The sequence below is a fragment of the Hypanus sabinus genome, chromosome 5 (assembly GCF_030144855.1).
Source record: "Hypanus sabinus isolate sHypSab1 chromosome 5, sHypSab1.hap1, whole genome shotgun sequence".
In the NCBI taxonomy this organism is placed as follows: Eukaryota; Metazoa; Chordata; class Chondrichthyes; order Myliobatiformes; family Dasyatidae; genus Hypanus; species Hypanus sabinus.
In genome coordinates, this window is record NC_082710.1 from 60,878,932 (window position 1) to 60,899,700 (window position 20,769).

A 20,769-nucleotide genomic window follows, 5' to 3' on the forward strand; every position below is an offset into this window, starting at 1 on the left:
CTTCTGTCCCTTTTCCTATGCCTCTCAAAACTACCTCTCCCTTCTCAGGACCAAAATCTAGTACCTTACCAAGAATCAATGACTGCTCAGCTCCAGTATCTCTCCAGATCCGCACTGAAACTGGTGTTTCTCCCTCTTTCACAGACACGGTCCCTTCTGAAATAAATTTCTCACGCCCCTCTCGTATTCTATCTACCTGGGGCTTTCTCGTCGATTTGCTGATCGACACAATACACCCTGTAGGGTCTGCTGCGTTCCCTTTTCCTGTCTCCTTCCTCAGAGCAAAGCACTTAGATGCAATATGACCCACCTTTCCACAATTAAAACAGGTCAAGCCAGGAACCCTCCTGCCAGCTTGCCTTTCTTCTTCCTTATTTTCACCACTAGCTCCCGGCTTAGTTTCTCCTTTAGCCGTTGGGCTTACTCTACTGTCCCTACGGTCTTTCTGGTAACTCTTATTTGAGGAAAACTTTGTCTTGTGGGTTAGGGCATATTCATCTGTGAACCTGTCAAATTCTGATATGGACTTATTCAGCTTCTCGTTCAAATACATCCAGATATGCTCCGAAACACAACCTTTAAATTCCTCAATCAGAATTAACTCCCTGAAACGCTGAAAATCCTCTTCCACTCTTTCTGCCGCACACCAACGATCCAAGAGCACACCCTTCTCATAGGCAAACTCTGCATACGTCTGATTCCACACTTACTTTAAATCTCTGAACTTTAGTCTATAGGCCTCAGGTACCAATTGTAGGCCTGAAGAATGGCCTGTTTTACTTCCTCGTAATTCTCATACTCCTCCTCTTCCACAGACAACGCTGCATATGCCCGTTGTGCCTTCCCTTTCAACACACTTTGTAACAATGCCACCCACTGATCTCTCAGCCACTTCTGATTCACTGCCACCTTTTCAAAATGTAAGAAATAACTATCAACATCCGTCTCCTCGAACGGAGGTACTAACCTAAACTCCCTACTAACATTAAACCTCTCCTCTCGGTCTGCTCCTTGAGCTCTTTGTTCTTGCCTTAACTTCTCCATGTCTAGCTCATGCTGCCTCTGTTTCTCCTTCTCCCTTTCAGCTCTTTCCTGCTCCCTCTGCTTTTCAGCTCTTTCCTTATCCTTTTCAGCTGCTTCCAGCTCTTTTATCCTAATTTCATGCTCCCTCTTCACCTCTAACTCCTTTAGCTGGAGCTCATACTCCCTTTTCTTCTGTTCCAACCTTAATTTTTCCAACTCTAACTGAGCCATCCCACTAGCTGGTACCTTTTCAGGGGTAGGTTCCACTACCTCAGCCGAAAACACCTCCTTATTAACATAATACTGAGCTATGGCCCTCTGTTTCTCCCACTTTTTCATTGACGGCTTCACCTCTGTGAGTTTTAATCTTTTCGCAATGTTTACCAAGTCCAACTTTGTGGCATCCTCTAGTGCCTCCGGAGTCGGGTTTTTTGTAAATTCATCTACGTCCATCTTTGCTGGTTTCCCGTCTGGTTACCCACGCAACCAGATCCAAGTCTGGACTTAAAAGCCCGACGCACTGGCCCTCCAATTTGGTATCAAATCCCGGACAAGCCCCCAAGTTGTTACAAACCCCGTAACTGGGTAACTTACCAGCAAAGATAGGGAGTATCCGTTGAAGTCTGATGATACTATTTTTAACAGTATTTATTAGTAAAAATACACAAAAGTAATGTCAATGCAAATATACAGATAATATACGTCATCAGTATTAAACCTAAAAGTGCGGGTATAATAATAATCAATAAGAAATAAGCTCTATCGTTGTCTAGGGGATAATGAATTGTCCAATGGAAATATAAAGTTCAGTTCATGCAGGCTGCGGTAGTTGCTGATCACTGTGATGCAGTTGTTCGAGAGAGAGAGAGTAACAGCTATTAACTTGCCAACTTTCCTTTTACGATCTTGATCCGTCGATGTGTTACTGTTGTGGCCATTCACGTATGACCCCTTCGTCTTTGAGCTAGACCGTTCCGTGGAGGACTCGTCACCCAGGCAACGGTGGACACACACACAAGCCCCCACCGGTCTCATAGCATCTCTCCTGGTGCGTCTGAGGGGTGTTCCCCAGACACTACTTTTATCCCCACTCACGGGGTCTCAGGTGTCAATCAGGTTGGGATGATGCAATCCCTCAACCAGACCACTCTGGTTGCCCCCGAGGGGTTTCAATGAATAGAACAGTACTCAATACACAATTCCTTCTTCAAGAGACAATAGCAGTAATCTCCCTGTCAATAGGAGACATTCCACCTTTGTGTATCCCTGCGTTGTCCCTCTCTCTTATTAATTGACATGAGCTGTTTATCTCTTTCATTTCCTGGGTATCAGACCTGAAATAATAGCGATTTTGTGATTCTCAAGAAGGGGGGGGGGGCGACTTTGCACCCTTCTGCCCATCAGAGTTGCTCCTCATTCGTAACACCCCCATCCTAAGAATTTTCACCCAAGGGGAAAATTAACTAATACAGAGTTTTACAGAATTTCAGAATCTAACACAATACAAGAGTTTTTCGCTAGAGTAATAGTTATACATTCAATTTAGCATCTAAATAGTTAGCGATTATTGTCACTTCCTTTAATATCTTAATATCTTGTACCTTAATAAATTCCTGTAGCATCAGACTCCAATTTAATAACCACCTATTTTTATTCCTTTTCTTCAGCAAAACAAAACTAAAGGGTTGTGATCTTAAGTATATAATACAAAATGTGAACCAATACATGTGTGATTATTCTGTAGTACATTACAAAAGTTTATGCAAATACTAATCTTTATTTTACTTTTAAACTCAACAGTCAATCTTCCATCGTGTTGTCTTTATTATTTACATGCTTTGTCAAAATCCCTTAAAACCAGATTTTGTTATTTAAAGTGGCATTTTTTCAACCTTCGCCCCTTTTCCACTTAACTCTCAAGTGGTTAGCTTGCTCACCAGTGTGGAATAGGCTTTCGCATACTCCTTTCATAGGAGTTATTTTATCAACAATGTTTTTCAAACTTAGCCCATCTTCTGAACTTCCACACAATTCTTTCTTTTTAAGCAATTCATTAGTTTTATCTTCAGGACCCTTCATTCTATTAGTTTTCAGGTTAACATTTGCAAGTGATCCCTCTTTGTCCAAACAACATTTCAAATTCTGCCTCTTCACAGCACACCCTTGAATAACATTAGCGAGTGTGGTATCTTTACATTCCAAATCAAACTGTAATTGATCCGCAGGCACCTTGTTAACAAGCCATTGTTCCTTCAGCCTGGTTACTGCTTCTGACATCAATCCAGACTTTAAATTTTCTTTAGTCAATTTAGGAACTACACTTTTCCCTTTTCCTTCAATAATAATATCCACATCACCATCTTTTATCTCCTCACTAACTTTGAACACACCTTCGAACACAAACAACTGGGAATTCTCACTTCCCACTAGTACCAAGGTTAACCCTTTCTTCACTGAACCAAGTCCATCTGACCCAAAAGGACTGCATTCCTTTTCAACTAAATCAGATACCTCAGACATTTCCTGAGTTTCATTACTAGGTTCAGTACCATGTGCATCCACATCTTGAACACACTCAAACGGGACATCTGCCTCTTCCAGGCTTTCAATACCCATCCCCTTTTCAAATTCTAAGTTCTCCTGATCCTCCCAGTTACTCTCTGGGCAACTCCCTTCCAGAGTAAACTCAACCCTGCGGGTTAAAACAACCTCATCTGCCAACCCAGCAGACTCCTTCAAGGTATTGGCATCCTTTTTATCTAGGACTGCCCTCATTTCATTATGGGAAAACATTTAAAATTTTCAACTTCTTCAAACAGTTCTGTCAAGCCAGACAGATCATCCATGTCCAACCCTGGACCTTCTAATAGCCTTATATGTTTCTCATTTTTACTCAGTGCCTCAACAAATTCCCTCTTGGCTAAGGGTAGGTCTATTTCCTCTCCTTTACTCTCTTTCACTTCCCTATTCTCCGTTTTACCACCCTCTAACCCCTCTTGGTACAGGGTGGTAAAAACGTCTCAGCCAAATCAACACTGGACTGATTTAAACTGGTCTCTTTCTCAGCTGCATTCTCAACATGCTGCGAGTGGTCGCTCATGCGGGATAGATCTTGGAACCTAGGGGCGGGTCCTCAACACTTACAGGCTTGCTCGTCAGCTTCCTTGCTGAACACACGTCACCACCTGCTAAATCATTACCAAGAAGGACGTCCACGCCTTCTCTCGGGAATTCTGATCGCGCCCCTATTTCAACTGGTCCAGATACCAGATCACAATTTATAATGATCCTATGCAAAGGCACAGCTTCTGTCCCTTTTCCTATGCCTCTCAAAACTACCTCTCCCTTCTCAGGACCAAAATCTAGTACCTTACCAAGAATCAATGACTGCTCAGCTCCAGTATCTCTCCAGATCCGCACTGAAACTGGTGTTTCTCCCTCTTTCACAGACACGGTCCCTTCTGAAATAAATTTCTCACGCCCCTCTCGTATTCTATCTACCTGGGGCTTTCTCGTCGATTTGCTGATCGACACAATACACCCTGTAGGGTCTGCTGCGTTCCCTTTTCCTGTCTCCTTCCTCAGAGCAAAGCACTTAGATGCAATATGACCCACCTTTCCACAATTAAAACAGGTCAAGCCAGGAACCCTCCTGCCAGCTTGCCTTTCTTCTTCCTTATTTTCACCACTAGCTCCCGGCTTAGTTTCTCCTTTAGCCGTTGGGCTTACTCTACTGTCCCTACGGTCTTTCTGGTAACTCTTATTTGAGGAAAACTTTGTCTTGTGGGTTAGGGCATATTCATCTGTGAACCTGTCAAATTCTGATATGGACTTATTCAGCTTCTCGTTCAAATACATCCAGATATGCTCCGAAACACAACCTTTAAATTCCTCAATCAGAATTAACTCCCTGAAACGCTGAAAATCCTCTTCCACTCTTTCTGCCGCACACCAACGATCCAAGAGCACACCCTTCTCATAGGCAAACTCTGCATACGTCTGATTCCACACTTACTTTAAATCTCTGAACTTTAGTCTATAGGCCTCAGGTACCAATTGTAGGCCTGAAGAATGGCCTGTTTTACTTCCTCGTAATTCTCATACTCCTCCTCTTCCACAGACAACGCTGCATATGCCCGTTGTGCCTTCCCTTTCAACACACTTTGTAACAATGCCACCCACTGATCTCTCAGCCACTTCTGATTCACTGCCACCTTTTCAAAATGTAAGAAATAACTATCAACATCCGTCTCCTCGAACGGAGGTACTAACCTAAACTCCCTACTAACATTAAACCTCTCCTCTCGGTCTGCTCCTTGAGCTCTTTGTTCTTGCCTTAACTTCTCCATGTCTAGCTCATGCTGCCTCTGTTTCTCCTTCTCCCTTTCAGCTCTTTCCTGCTCCCTCTGCTTTTCAGCTCTTTCCTTATCCTTTTCAGCTGCTTCCAGCTCTTTTATCCTAATTTCATGCTCCCTCTTCACCTCTAACTCCTTTAGCTGGAGTTCATACTCCCTTTTCTTCTGTTCCAACCTTAATTTTTCCAACTCTAACTGAGCCATCCCACTAGCTGGTACCTTTTCAGGGGTAGGTTCCACTACCTCAGCCGAAAACACCTCCTTATTAACATAATACTGAGCTATGGCCCTCTGTTTCTCCCACTTTTTCATTGACGGCTTCACCTCTGTGAGTTTTAATCTTTTCGCAATGTTTACCAAGTCCAACTTTGTGGCATCCTCTAGTGCCTCCGGAGTCGGGTTTTTTGTAAATTCATCTACGTCCATCTTTGCTGGTTTCCCGTCTGGTTACCCACGCAACCAGATCCAAGTCTGGACTTAAAAGCCCGACGCACTGGCCCTCCAATTTGGTATCAAATCCCGGACAAGCCCCCAAGTTGTTACAAACCCCGTAACTGGGTAACTTACCAGCAAAGATAGGGAGTATCCGTTGAAGTCTGATGATACTATTTTTAACAGTATTTATTAGTAAAAATACACAAAAGTAATGTCAATGCAAATATACAGATAATATACGTCATCAGTATTAAACCTAAAAGTGCGGGTATAATAATAATCAATAAGAAATAAGCTCTATCGTTGTCTAGGGGATAATGAATTGTCCAATGGAAATATAAAGTTCAGTTCATGCAGGCTGCGGTAGTTGCTGATCACTGTGATGCAGTTGTTCGAGAGAGAGAGAGTAACAGCTATTAACTTGCCAACTTTCCTTTTACGATCTTGATCCGTCGATGTGTTACTGTTGTGGCCATTCACGTATGACCCCTTCGTCTTTGAGCTAGACCGTTCCGTGGAGGACTCGTCACCCAGGCAACGGTGGACACACACACAAGCCCCCACCGGTCTCATAGCATCTCTCCTGGTGCGTCTGAGGGGTGTTCCCCAGACACTACTTTTATCCCCACTCACGGGGTCTCAGGTGTCAATCAGGTTGGGATGATGCAATCCCTCAACCAGACCACTCTGGTTGCCCCCTGAGGAGCTTCAATGAATAGACCAGTACTCAATACACAATTCCTTCTTCAAGAGACAATAGCAGTAATCTCTCTCTTTGTCAATAGGAGACATTCCACCTTTGTGTATCCCTGCGTTGTCTCTCTCTCATTAACTGACATGAGCTGTTTATCTCTCTCATCTCCTGAGTATCAGACCCGAAATAATAGCGATTTTGCGATTCTCAAAGGGGGGGGGGGGCAACTTTGCACCCTTCTGAACATCAGAGTTGCTCCTCATTCGTAACACAAGAAAGTGGCAAATTAAATACAATGTTGGAAAATGCATGGTCATGCACTTTGGTATTAGAAATAAATATGCAGACTATTTTCTAAATGGGGAGAAAATCCAAAAATCGGAACTACAAAGGGACTTGGGAGTACTTGTAAAGAACAACCTGAAGGTTAACTTGCAGGTAGTTGGTGGTGAAGAAGGCAAATGCAATGCAATGAATGCAAATGCATTCATTTTAAGAGGGCCTGAATACAAGAGCAGGAATGTGATGCTGAGGCTTTATAAGGCATACGTGAGGCCTCACCTTATGTATTGTGAACAGTTTTGGGTTCCTCACCTAAGAAAAGATATGTTTGCATTGGAGAAGTTTCAGAGAAGGATCACAAGGATGGTTCCGGGAATATAAAGGTTAACATATGAGGTACGCATGATAGCTCAGGGTCTGCACTCACTGGAATCTAGAAGGATGAGGGGGGAGTCTCATTGAAACCTTTCGAATGTTGAAAGGCCTAGCCAGAATAGATGTGGAAAGGATATTTCCCATGGTGGGGGAGTCTAGGACAAAAAGGTATAGCCTCAGGATAGAGGGGTTCCATTTAAAACAGAGAAGCGGAGTAATTTCTTTACCAGAGAGTGATGAATTTGTGGAATTTATTACCACAGGCAGCTGTGGAGGCCAGGTTGCAGGGTGTATTTAAGGCAGAGCGTGATAGGTTCTTGATTGGACATGGCATCAAAGGTTACAGGGAGAAGGCCAGGGAATGGGGCTGAGGAGAGGAAAAAAAGGATCAGCCACGACTGACTGGCGGAGCACACTCGACAGGTCAAATGGCCTAATTCTGCTCTTATGTCTTGTGGTCCAACCTCTTCTGCACCTTCTCCAAAGCCTCCTTATCCTTCCTGTAATGCAGTGATGCACTGCTGTAGATATGACCCAACCAAAGTTTTAACACAGCTGCAGCACGAGTTCACAATTTTTATATTCAATGCCCTGACCAATGAAAGCACATCTTCTTTGTCATCCTGTCTATTTGTGTTACCACTTTCAGGGACCAATAGACTTTACCACAAGATTCCTCTGGATACCAATACTCCTTAGGGTTCTGCCATTTACTACTTTCCCCTTACATTTGACCTCCTAATGTGAAACACTCAAACTTATCTGAATTAAAACCCATCTGCCACTTCTCTACCAATACATCCAACTAATTTATATCGAGCTGTGACAACCACCTTCACCAACTACAACCCCACCGATATTTGCGTCATTTGCAAACTTATTGATCAGTCTATCCAGATTTTCATTGAAGAAATTTCATCCAGAAACAAGAGCCGTTCTAGCACTGATCCCTGTGCAACATCTCTGCTCACCAACCTCTAGTCAGAGGAAAACCCCTCCTCTAATACCCTGTTTTCCATGGCTAAAGCAATTTTGAATCCAATCTACCAGGTCAGCATGGATCCTACATGTGTTAGATCAACCTACCTTGAGTGACACTGTCAAATAGCATACTGATGTCCCTGAGTAAAACATTCACTAGCTTACCGTCATCAATCATCTTTGCTGCCTCCTCAGAAATCTTTATCAAGTTTGTAGACCATGACCTCTCCAGCACAAATCGATCCAAGTAACCCTCGTAAGCCCATGTTTTTCCAAATGCAAGTAAATCGTATCCTGTGTGCTAAATCTGACTCAGCCATAATGACGGAGTAGAAATACTTTCAAGTTATGATAGTATGTGATTTAGAAGGTCATTTATAACTGGTGGGATCACCTATATCTACTCTTGTTCTACCAGGCTTTGAAGGTGCAAAACATAAAAACCATAAGAAACAAAAGTATGGTTCTCATAGAACTTGGCTGATCAAACCTTGGCCTTAAAACTGTCTTACAGAAATTATTTTGTACTGGTAATATCTCCATCTTTCTTTCCTGTCCTGATAAAGGTCTTGACCTGAACTATCACTGTCCATTTCCCTCCACAGATGCTCCATTCCTCCAGTATTCTGTTTGCTGCTTCCATGATCAATGGCTGGAACAATAAAGCATAACTCATGGTGAACTACAATTTGACTGAAAAGTTACTAAAATATTTATTTCAAAATGCTGTACAGCTAAAGCTAAATCTTCCAAACAGTTTGTAAATTGGAAAATAAACCCTGAAGTATGTGCTTATTTAAAAGACAAACATACTCTGGAATTGTGGTAATGCCACAATTTCATGAAAATCACATAAATAACAAGATGACTCCAGTACATCCAGTTCTGTGCTCAATGAGCATTTAAAGGTGGAATGTTAGATAAAACATAAACATAATTGGGGAGCAAATTCAGAAATCAGAGGTTCAAAGGGTCTTGGGTGTCCTCATGCAGGATTCACTAAAGGTTAATTTTCAGGTTAAGCCGGGGGTGAGGAAGACAAATGCAGTGTTTGCATTCATTCTGTGAGGACTAGAATTTAAAAGCAAGTATGTAATGCTGTGGCTTTATAAGGCACTGGCAAGGCCTCACTTGGGAGTATGTGAGCAGTTTTGGGCTGCTTATCTAAAAAAGAATGTGCTGCCATTGGAGAGGGCTCAAAGGAGGTTCACAGGAATGAATGAGGAGTAATGCATGAGGAGTATTTGATGGCTCTGGGACTGTTCCTGTTGCAGTTTAGAAGAATGAGGGGGATCTCATTGAAACCTACTGAATATTGAAAGGCCTAGATAAAATGAAGGTGGAGAGAATGCTTCCTCTATTGAGGGGAATCTAGGACCAGAGGCACAGCCTCAGAATATAAGAACGTCCCCCTAGAAAAGAGATTTAGCGTGGTGAATCTGTAAAAGTCTTTGCCACAGGAGGCTGTGGAAGTGAAGTCTTTGCGTATACTTAAAGCAGCGGTTAATAGGTTCTTGATTAATCAAGGTGTCAAATGTTACAGGGAGAAGGGAGAATAGGGTTGAGAGGGATAATTAATCTGCCATGATAGAAGAGGACGCAAGCGCCCAGCACAAATACAATTGCAGCAGAATACGGGGAAAGAGGTGATAGTAATGAGAGAGCCTATGAATATCACACAGAGACAACAGAATTCCCTTTAAAAAATGTGAAATGAGATTTGGAGGTAGCAGAATTATGTCTGTTAGAAAACTGGATGGATTATGGATAATGACAATTGAGCACTATCAGATTAACATCCTGAAATATATCCCAACCGTTACTGATGTGGTTGATTTAATCAGCAACAGGCCAAACTTTACAGCTGTATACAAAGTACTGGATATTCTCTAGTGGGTCTTCATCTATTCCAATAAGAAAAAAAATCTGTATAAATTTGCCTGTACCTTTCATGGTTAACAATATTCTATAGTTGTCACAGGAATTCTAGAATAATGAGCTTTACTTGTCACAAGCCCATCGAAACACAGTAAAGTGCATTGTTTTGTGTGAACTCAAATCAGCAAGGATTGTGCTGGCAGCCTGCGAAGTGTCACCACACTCCCAGCACCAACATAACACACCCACAACTTACTAACCCTAACTGTATATCTTCAGCATCTGGGAGGAAACTAATGCACCTGGAGGAAACCCACACAGTCACAGCGTATAAACTCCTTACAGTAGCACTGACTTCTATGCCACCGTAATGATGCATTTCACCATTTCTCTGCCAATTCTCGGGTCAGAAGACTTTTAACGCTGTAAATTAGTGAGTTGCTTTGGTATGTCTCTCCTCTTGCTGTGAAAGGAGACCTCTTTTTCCCTTTATTCCCACAGAGAGCGCCTGTGGCATGTCGAAATGTCAGGTGAACTATTAGTTTATCTTGGGGTTTTGCTACTACATGCTTGATGGATGAAGGAGCTGATACTTTTTTGCAGAAGTGGGGGAAGATCATTGCTTTGCTCTGTGGGAGGGGGAGTGGGGGGCTTTGGGGTTCTAATGTTTTGACTGTTACTCATTCTTTGGGGCACTCTTCAATTTTTATGGATTCTACAAAGAACAAGTATTTCAGGATGTATATTACATATATTTCTCTGATATTAATGTAACTATTTAACTATGTAGAACTATTGTAGTTCTAACTAGTGAACCATGGTGTGTATTTCTATTTCATGTGCCATGAAATAGAAGAAGTTTCTGACAGGAAGAAACTGATTCAGTGCCCAAGTGACTACTTAAAGACACAGCTGAGGAGTACGGTAAGTACAGTGTGTTGCTCTAAGAATTGCAAGAGCCCCCTAGCAATATTAAGTTTAAATTCAAAACGGATTCAAACAGGGCACAGAAGTATAATTTATGGGCACACATTTAAGACCAGGAGAGGGAAGAGCGCCTTGACCAGTACTATTCATCAACTACTGTCACCATCTCATCCATTGACATCTTGACAGCACGTCTCTACAACAGATAACGGATGACGTCCAGTTTTCTATTTTACCCTTAATCCTTTACACAGAGCACTACACAAACACAGTGCACTTTCTAAACGGTAAACACTGCGCCGATTCGGGGAAGAAGATGACCAGGTTGCCAGAAAGGGTACCAAACAATCTGGCTTCTTAAACCCTGCTAAAAGATGCTCCCCACCAGCTAGGCCCCACTTGATCCGATTCGTGGCTGAGCACCCTGTAAAATCTGCCCCCCCCCCTCCGTCAGGGAGGGCGGGATTCGGCTTCTCAGCTCAATGCCGCTTTCGATCAACAAACACAGCAGACCGGAGTCCCTCGACGAGGCGGGCTGTCCCGCCGGCATGAAGGGCCCCTGCCTGCAGCAGAACAGAGTGGCACGCCGGGAGCTGTGCAACGCGGGCGCCGAGAACAAAACGGTGCGGATCATTGACCCGGGCCGGAATACAAACGGTGCACTGACGCACACATTGACCACTACGGATCGTGTTCCGGACGGGCAGGCGTCCAAACACAACACACGCAAGGAGCACAGCGCACGCAGGTCTTACCTTCACTGGCGCCACGTTCATCGCAACGGTGCAAGTCTTCGCCCCCACTGGAAGTGCGGGGAAGGCGCTGCGCATGCGCGGGCCGAAGACTTGCACCGTTCCGTTGTCGCTTCAGCCGCCCGAGTTTCGCTTCATGTCTAACGCCGATTTTCCTTCACGAGTTTGCGATTAACTGCAGCGAGTGCCGGGGGGCGACAGTGTGGTCTGGACACGGTAGTCGCTGTCCGCAGAAGTCACGGAGGCTGGCGGTTTGGACAGCTGTGTGCGGTGCCAAAACAGATGGGGGAGATTTTGAACGATTTCTTTTCAGCGGTATTCACTTAGGAGAAGGATATTGAATTGTATAAGGTAAGGGAAACAAGTACGGAAGTTATGGAGACGATGATGATGATTAAATAAGAGGAAGTACTGGCGCTTTTAAGGAATATAAAAGTGGATAATTCTCCAGATCCTGGCAGGATATTCCCAAGGACCTTGAGGGAAGTTAGTGTAGAAATAGCAGGGGCTCTGACAGAAATATTTCAAATGTCTTTAGAAATGGGGATGGTGCTGGAGGATTGGCGTATTGCTCATGTTGTTCCATTGTTTAAAAGGGGTTCTAAGAGTAAACCTAGCAATTATCGGCCTGTAAATATGATGTCAGTGGTGGGTAAATTAATGGAAAGTATTCTTAGAGATGGTATATATAATCATCTGGATAGACCGGGTCTGATTAGGAATAGTCAACATGAATAGTCAGCGTGGAAAGTCATGTTTGACAAATCTTATTGAATTTTTTGAAGAGGTTACTAGTGTAGCCCCCTGGCTAGCCTCAGGATCGCTCAGCTCACTTCTGTCTTGGCGGAGCAGCCTTCGGCCCCGCCAAACTGGATAATCAGCTTGTGTGGATGCAGTGTGATGTCCCCAACCCCGCCAATTAACAGACGATTAAGTGATTACACTTTATAGAGATTACTAAGGATTACTAAGTGATTAATAAGGATACAGTATGTATGAAGGAAAAGAAAATAAAGAAAATGTGCCAAAACTTATCAAAGTCCAAACCACTTCGTGCACAATCGTTGGAGCTCAATTAACGAAGTCTTCTGGCCACCTCTCGATCCCCTCAGACCTCCTCGACTGGCAGCTCAGGACCACCCGAAGTGACCAACTAAGCACCCCTGGCACGTCTGTCTTCGTCTCCTCTCCTCGCCGAACCTCCTGGCCTCGGACCCCCACTCGGGCTCCGTTCCTCGCCCAGTTTACAGCATCGCGTCCTCTCTCTCTCTCTCACACCCTCACGCCAACTCCCCAAAAGCCCGCCAACAATAGTTTACAGACTCAGAAGAGAGAGAATAACATTAATCCCAATTGATTAACAAATGAATACAATTCTTATCAGTAATTTTAACCTAAACAAGTTTCCAGCACTCTCTCATAACAAAGAAGCATTTTGATTAACATACGCAGTAACAAAGAAAAAGAAGAAACCCCCTTTACACTAGGAAAGTTGACGAGGGTAAAGTAGTGGATGCTATCAATGATTTTAAGTTCCCTGGCCCTCATCGCCTTATTTTCACTATGGATGTCCAGTCCCTATATACCTCCATCCCCCACCAGGAAGGACTCAAAGCTCTCTGCTTCCTTTTGGATTCCAGACCTAACCAGTTCCCCTCTACCACCACTCTCCTCCATCTAGCAGATTAGTCCTCACTCTTAATAATTTTCCCTTCAGCTCCTCCCACTTCCTCCAAACCAAAGGTGTAGCCATGGGCACCCGTATGGGTCCCAGCTATGCCTGCCTTTTTGTTGGCTTTGTGGAACAGTCCATGTTCCAAGCCTATACTGGTATCCGTCCCCCACTTTTCCTTCGCTACATCAACGACTGCATTAGCACTGCTTCCTGCACGCATGCTGAGCTCGTTGACTTCATTAACTTTGCTTCCAACTTTCACCCTGCCCTCAAATTTACCTGGTCCACCATCTCTGGAGACGGCCTATCTACTGATAGCTACTATAAGCCTATGGACTCTCACAGCTATCTGGACTATTCCTCTTCCCACCCTGTCTCTAGCCAAAATGCTATCCCCTTCTCTCAATTCCTCCATCTCAGCCGCATCTGCTCTCAGGATGAGGCTTTTCATTCCAGGACGAAGGAGATGTCTTCTTTTTTTAAACAAGGGGGTTTCCCTTCGTCCACCATCAACTCTGCTCTCAAACGCATCTCTCCCATTTCATGCACATCTGCTCTCACCCCATACTCCCGCCACCCCAATCGGGATAGGGTTCCTCTTGACCTCACCTACCACCCCACCAGCCTCTGGGTCCAACATATAATTCTCCGTAACTTCCGCCACCTCCAACAGGATCCCACCACCAAGCACCAAGGATAAACTGGGGAAAAATTTCCATCAAGTATGAGAAATCATTTGATTAAATGTCTCAAGGTGGTACCATAGAAGAAGACATCAGAGTGTAATTTGTTTGGGGCAGCCTGTCAAGCCATTCCTTTGGTGTCTAGGAGAGATAGTAATAAATATGTTCCCTGATGGGCACAGAAATGTACAGAGGCTATCAGAGACCAGAGACAGGCTTTCCACGTTTTGAGACATGGATTAACTCAAGAAGCCTTGCTGAACTTTTAGAAGAAAAGATTGCTAGCAAGAAGAGTTAATAGGAACGCTAAAAGGATGGTTTGGAGGGCATTTTGCTCATCATTTGGGAGGGAAACTGGTCTGACAGTGGTGGGGAGAATGCTGAAGAAAATGAATGGTGTCAGAGGTTGTAACCAGATGTTTGTGGAGAAATTTGGCTGCAACAACAAAGAAAAGGCGGAATGTCTGAGAAATACGTTTGCAAAGATACACAGACTAGACAGTTTAGGGCAAGGGTTGGCAACCCGCGGCTCTTTCATCTCTGTGCTGCTGCTCCCTATGGCTTTGGAAAATAAATGATGAGTATTTAATTAAAATGTATTTTATGTTAGTTTGTTAGTTTTTGAAATGTAATTCTAAATTTGAAGATTATGGTGATCTTGTGCAATCTAAATAAAACGTGTTTTTTGTTGCTATTAATATACGTCACCATGGCCAATGCCTGACACCCGCCAGTGCGCGATTTCTTTAATTTTTCTATCCAAGGTCGGCTAACTATGGAGAATTCTAAAAAAAAAGAAAAGTGACTGAAGAAAACAGAACGTTTAATGATACGTGGGCAGATTCATTTGCTTTCACTGCTGATGAGACTGGTTTACCGGTATGCTTAATATGCAATGAGAAACTAGCAAACAACAAAAAATCAAATGTCGCAAGACATTTCCAGAATAAACACGCAGCCTTTGCTCAAAAATATCCGGATGGAGATGAGAGAAAAAAAGCCATTTCGGAACTGATGCGGAAGGTTGATCCGAGCAAAAATCATTTCAAGAAGTGGATGATGTCTGGAAAATCAACGACATATGCTAGTTTTGTTGCCGCTCAGGAAATAGTCAGGCATGGGAAGCAGTTTACAGATGTTGAATATATAAAAGAATCTTTCATTAAGATTTCTGAACATCTATTCACGGACTAAAAACAAGAGTGAAATTGTGCAGAAAATCAGGGATATGCCCCTCTCTGCAAAGACTGTCAAAAACAGAACCATAAAAATGGCAGAAGACATCAGAAGACAGTAAATTAAAGACATCAATTCAGCTGTGGCCTACTCGATTGCCTGTAACGAGTCTAAAGACAAAGGTGATATTGAGCAAATAGCGCTGTTCTGCCGGTATGTAAACTCTGCCAGGCCACAGGAAGAAATGATTGAGTTGATTCCTCTAAAAGGCCAAATACGGGGGGAGGACATCTGTGAGGCTGTCTTGAATTGTTTAAGAGCCAAAGCAATAAAGACCACCCACCTGGTGTCAGTAACTACTGATGGGGCACCAAGTATGACAGGAGAGCACAAGGGATTTGTGGCTTTACTGCAGAAGTCGCTGGACAGAAAGCTGCTGACTTTTCACTGCATCATGCACCAAGAGGCACTGTGCGCTCAAACATTTCCTCCGGAATGCACAGAAGTAATAGATGTTGTCATTCAGATTGTCAATAAAATAATGGCAAAAAGTTTAAATCACCGTCAATTCCGTTTGTTACTGGACGAGCTGGAAAGCGCATATTCTGATCTCCTGCTGCACAACAAAATCCGGTGGTTGTCAAGTGGGGAGGTGCTGAAACGCTTTGTCGCGTGTCTGGAAGAAGTGAAAACTTTCCTGGGCAGCAAAGGTCTCACCTTTCCTGAGCTGGAACAGCCAGAGTGCCTGTAAAAGCTACACTTCATGGTAGACATGACAGCGCACCTGAACACGCTGAACACAGCTCTTCAGGGGAAAGGATGCACAGCCCTGCACATGTTGGAGGATGTTTTGGCATTCCAGCGCAAGTTGACAGTGCTTGCCAGAGATTTACAGAAAGGCACATTGTCTCACTTCCCCAATTTGAGAGAGTTCAAACAAGCTCACGACATGATAAATTCAAAGTATTTACATTCTGCAGTCATCGCAATGCAAACATCGTTTGGGAAATGCTTCTGTGAGGTCAGAGAGGTAAAAAACACATTATCCTTCCCGGTCACTCCCCTAAGCATCGATCCATCCCACTGAATACAACTGCATTGGTAGGTGTGAGTCAACCTGATATTGAGATGAAACTGGCCGACATAGCCGACAAAGACATATGGGTGTCCAAGTTTAGACGCTTGACAGCAGACCTTGAAGATGTTGCCCATCAGAAGGCCGTTCTTGCTCAGAATCACAAATGGAGTGATATTGAAAACCTTCCCAAATCGGACAAAGTTGTGTTCGAAACAAGGAATGCTATCCCCGACACTTATGTAAACATTAAAAAGTATGCACTTGGCATCCTGTCGATCTTTGGATCCACATATGTGTGTGAGCAGGTGTTCTCCAACATGAACTTTATTAAAAACAAACATCGCGCACGCCTCACAGATGACAGCTTGCGATCCTGTGTAAAGATGAAGGTGACGTCATACAGCCCTGATGTGCAGACGCAGTGCGCTGAGGTCCAGGAGAAGAAATTCCATTAACCAAGTATGATAAATATTTTAATTGCCTATTATTTTATGTATATTCATATTTTTTCATTGTTCAGTGAAATAGTCCTCTTATTTTTCAGGTTGACAGCTGGCTGACGTTATTTTTGGTTTGCTGCTGGAGGACAATTTAAGTTCGGCGTTTTTCATAAATACAAGAAGGACTCAAATAGACATTGATTATTTTACTTAAAAGTAAACTTCAACCCAACGTCTTTTTTTCGGAGTTCAAAATGTTTTTGTTGCATGCAGAAATGTAATTTCGTTTTCTCTGCAGGAGTTCATCAATTTCATAAATGCAATACATTATAGTTTGTTTATACATAGCATAAAGGCAAAAAAAAACGTTGTATGCAGTGTTATTTCATTTTAAATGTCAAACGGGTTTTGTGGCTCCCAGTGTTTTCTTTTCTATGGGAGACGGGTCCAAATGACTCTTTCAGTGGTAAAGGTTGCCGACCCCTGGTTTAGGGGATGAGCATATTAAAGGGTGGCAGTGTATTTTGATAAACAATGGGAAGATTTGTGAGAAATGAGATGTTTCAGAGTACCACAGATGATGACTTTACATTGGCTGAACTGAAATTTGCTGTCAATTATGCGAGTACGACAGCCCCAGGACAAGATATAGTTCAGTATCATATGCTCGAGCATCTGCCTGGGACCGTCCTAAAGAAGTTGCTTGAGTTTGATCATGTCTGGAAGCAAGGACTGCTCCTAGGAGAATGGGAAAGGACTGTGGTGTTGCCTATTATTAAACTTGGGAAGTATCAACGCTGCCAAATAGCTACAGGTCACCTCTTCACTTTGTAAAATAATGGAGAGAATGAAAGTAATAAGGCTGAGGTTTGTTTTGGAGAACAGAGAATTACTTAGCTTCTACCAATGTGAGTTTCGTAAAGGGAGATCTACATATAATATCCTTGTACTACTGGGAAATAATTTTTTTTACAGTAAAAGAATCAGTAGTTTCAGTGTTTCAAGACATTGAAAAAGCTTTTGATATGCTAAGAAAGGAAGGGTTTTTGATTTAAGTAAGCCTGGTATAGGCTTTACAACTGGGTTTTGGATTTTTTTGTTTGGACAGTTGTTTAGAGTGAGGGTGGGTAAAGAAGTATAATTAGAGTTTTCAGTGGATAATGGGACACCCCTCCCAGGGGTGTTGTTATTCATCCAATATTTAATCTGATGATTAATTATATTTTTGATGGTGGTGGATCTGGGTTTGGTTTGGCTTCATATACTGATGTTGGGGCTCTGGAAAAAAGATCGTAATACTGCCTACATGGTAAGGTCAGTGCAAACAGCAATTGTCTTTGAACTGGGTTTTAAGTTTTCTTTTTCTAAGTCAAAATATATGGTTTTTACTTGGAAACATGGTTTGGATAATATTCATCTTACTCTGTATGGGTGATCCCTGTCTAGAGTTCCCCATGTTTAAATACAGTATTTGGGGTTGTGGCTGGATGCGAGACTGACTGGGAGAACACATATAAAGCTTTTGGAGGTTAGATGTAAACAGGACATTAACTTCATGTGTCTAGGATGATTGGGGACCTTCTAGTGGTGTGCTATTGACAATTTATCAAGCTTTAATGTGCTCTTGCCTGGATTATGATTTATGGGGAGGCAGTTTGTTCAATTTTGTACAGATTATATATCCTACAAAATCAGAATCAGGCTCATTATCACCAGCAAGTGTAGTGAAATTTGTTAACTTAGCAGCAGTTCAATGCAGTACATAATTTAGAAAGAAAAAAAGAAATAAATAAGTAAATCAATTACAGTAAGTATATATATATTTAATATATCAAAAATAGTGCAAAAACAGAAATAATATATATTAAAAGAAAAAATTGAGGTACTGCCAATAGGTTCAATGTCTGTTTAGGAATTGTATAGCAGAGGCAAAAAGCTGTTCCTGAATCACTAAGTGTGTGCCTTCAGGCTTCTGTACTTCCTTCCTTCCTAATGGTTTCAATGACGAGAGGGCATGCCCTGGGTGATGGGGGTCTGTAATCATATCGCCTATCAGAGGCACTATTCCTTGAAGATGTCTTGGACAATATGGAGGCCAGTACACAAGTTTGGAGCTGACTAATTTTACAATTTTCTGTATCTTCTTTCAGTCCAGTGCAGTAGCCAGTTAGAATACTCTTTATAGTACATCTATAGAAGTTTTCGAGTGCTTTAGTTGACAAACCCAACCTCTTCAAGCTTCTAATTAAATGTAGTTACTGTCTTGCCTTCGTTATTGCTGCATTGATATGTTGGGACCAGGTTAGATCCTCAGAGATCATGACACCCAGGAACTTGAAATTACTCATTCTCTCCACTTCAGATCCCTCTGTGAGGATTGGTTTGTGTTCCGTCGTCTTGCCCTTCCTGAAGTCCAGTACACTTAGAATCTGTAGTGGACCATTCTGGACCACACCAAGAGATGCACTGGGGGCTGCATCTTGACCTGCGGAGAGAAAATTTGAGCTTGGTATACTGGACTTCCATAGTAGGGTGGGGGAACATCCCATTTGACATAATCAGTTTTAATGGAATATACTAATAGAGTTGGTAAATGTTTTGGTTGGATTATTAGGGAATATGTGTGGGAGTATGGTCTTGAGGATTTGTGGATTAGCCCAACAGTGGCCTGGCCAGAGTTCCACTTTGGAAATTTCCAGATGTGGGAATAGATTCGAAGTTACTGGGGGATAGACAGGATCTTGTGGGTGGCGAGAGGGCGTCAGCAGTATTTTTTCCTTTTTGTCTATGGTTCTAAGGACCCAGTTAATAATTGGGTGGGCTCTGAGATATTTATCCCCGGTTTAATGTTGAGATGGGGAAAAGGCTGCCATATGGGTTGTCCGTTTATACAGCAGAATTTATGACCAATATCATTAGTCTGCAATGGGTCAAACAAGTTAAGCCAAATAGAGTTATGATCTGCTCAGATTCTGCTTCGGGACTGCAGAGTTTGGAATCAAAGCATTCAAGGAGACATGATCTCCTTGTATAAAATTCTAAAGGGATTGGACAGGCTAGATGCGGGAAGATTGTTTCCGATGTTGGGGAAGTCCAGAACGAGGGGTCACAGTTTAAGGATAAAGGGGAAACCTTTTAGGACTGAGATGAGGAAAAACTTTTTCACACAGAGAGTGGTGAATCTGTGGAATTCTCTGCCACAGGAAACAGTTGAGGCCGGTTCATTGGCTATATTTAAGAGGAAGTTAGATATGGCCCTTGTGGCTAAAGGGATCGGGGGTATGGAGAGAAAGCAGGTACAGGGTTCTGAGTTGGATGATCAACCATGATCATACTGAATGGCGGTGCAGGCTCGAAGGGCTGAATGGCCTACTCCTGCACCTATTTTCTATGTTTCTATGATCTGCTGATGTAAGTGTGTTGTAATTTATATGTTATGAAGAGTGTGGGAATAGTACAATTTTGTTGGGTAGCTGCACATGCGGATGTATTGAGTAACGAAAGGGCAGATGTTATAGCAAAACAGGCACGTATTAAATCAGAGGTAGATATAGCCAACATGGGAAAGTATGAAGCCACATCTTGTGTTAGATTGGCAGGAATTAGAAAATGGCAGAAATTGTAGGATAGGAGTGGGACAGGGCATTATAATTTGGTTCAATCAGTTCAGTTGAGGCACTTTTAGGAATGGAATGGGGGCAAGATGCGTGATTGGCAAGACTGTGATTTAGACATATGGGATTGCACTCCACTTTGGCACTTGTTGGCAAGGATGGGCATGAAGATGCCAAAAGTTTCTTCAGATACATAAAGTGTAAAAAAGAGATGAGGGTGGATATCAGACAGCTGGAAAAACGGACTAGAGAGGTAGTAATGGGGGACAATGAAATGGCAAACAAACTAAATAATGATTTTGCATCAGTCTTCACTGTGGAAGACACTTAACAGTATGGTGGAAGTTCCAGGTGTCAGGCATATGAAGTGTGTCAAGTTACCATTATTAGACAGAAGATTC

At 42.8% G+C, this 20,769-nt stretch overlaps 1 protein-coding gene and 1 long non-coding RNA gene across 3 annotated transcripts in view; one reads left to right on the plus strand and one right to left on the minus strand.

Annotated features, from left to right (window-relative positions):
* The window catches only part of mtap (methylthioadenosine phosphorylase), a 198,515-nt gene extending 186,603 nt beyond the window's left edge, over positions 1 to 11,912 (minus strand). Inside the window, exons 1-2 of one of the 2 annotated variants that reach the window (XM_059969995.1) lie at positions 11,706 to 11,750; positions 1,659 to 8,797 (exon numbers count right to left, since the gene is read on the minus strand). In XM_059969995.1, coding sequence (XP_059825978.1) covers positions 2,911 to 3,816 — 906 coding nt within the window. In that variant the 5' untranslated portion in view covers positions 3,817 to 8,797; positions 11,706 to 11,750 and the 3' untranslated portion in view covers positions 1,659 to 2,910. Of the gene's footprint in view, positions 1 to 1,658; positions 8,798 to 11,705 lie in introns of those variants that run through there. The other variant, XM_059969996.1, reaches the window with a different exon arrangement.
* Position 11,913: 1 nt separating this feature from the next.
* On the plus strand, positions 11,914 to 17,559 carry LOC132394176 (uncharacterized). The gene is made up of 3 exons (XR_009512209.1): positions 11,914 to 12,053; positions 14,825 to 16,773; positions 16,859 to 17,559. It is a non-coding gene; the product is annotated as an uncharacterized LOC132394176 (long non-coding RNA).
* The last annotated feature ends 3,210 nt before the right edge of the window (positions 17,560 to 20,769 follow it).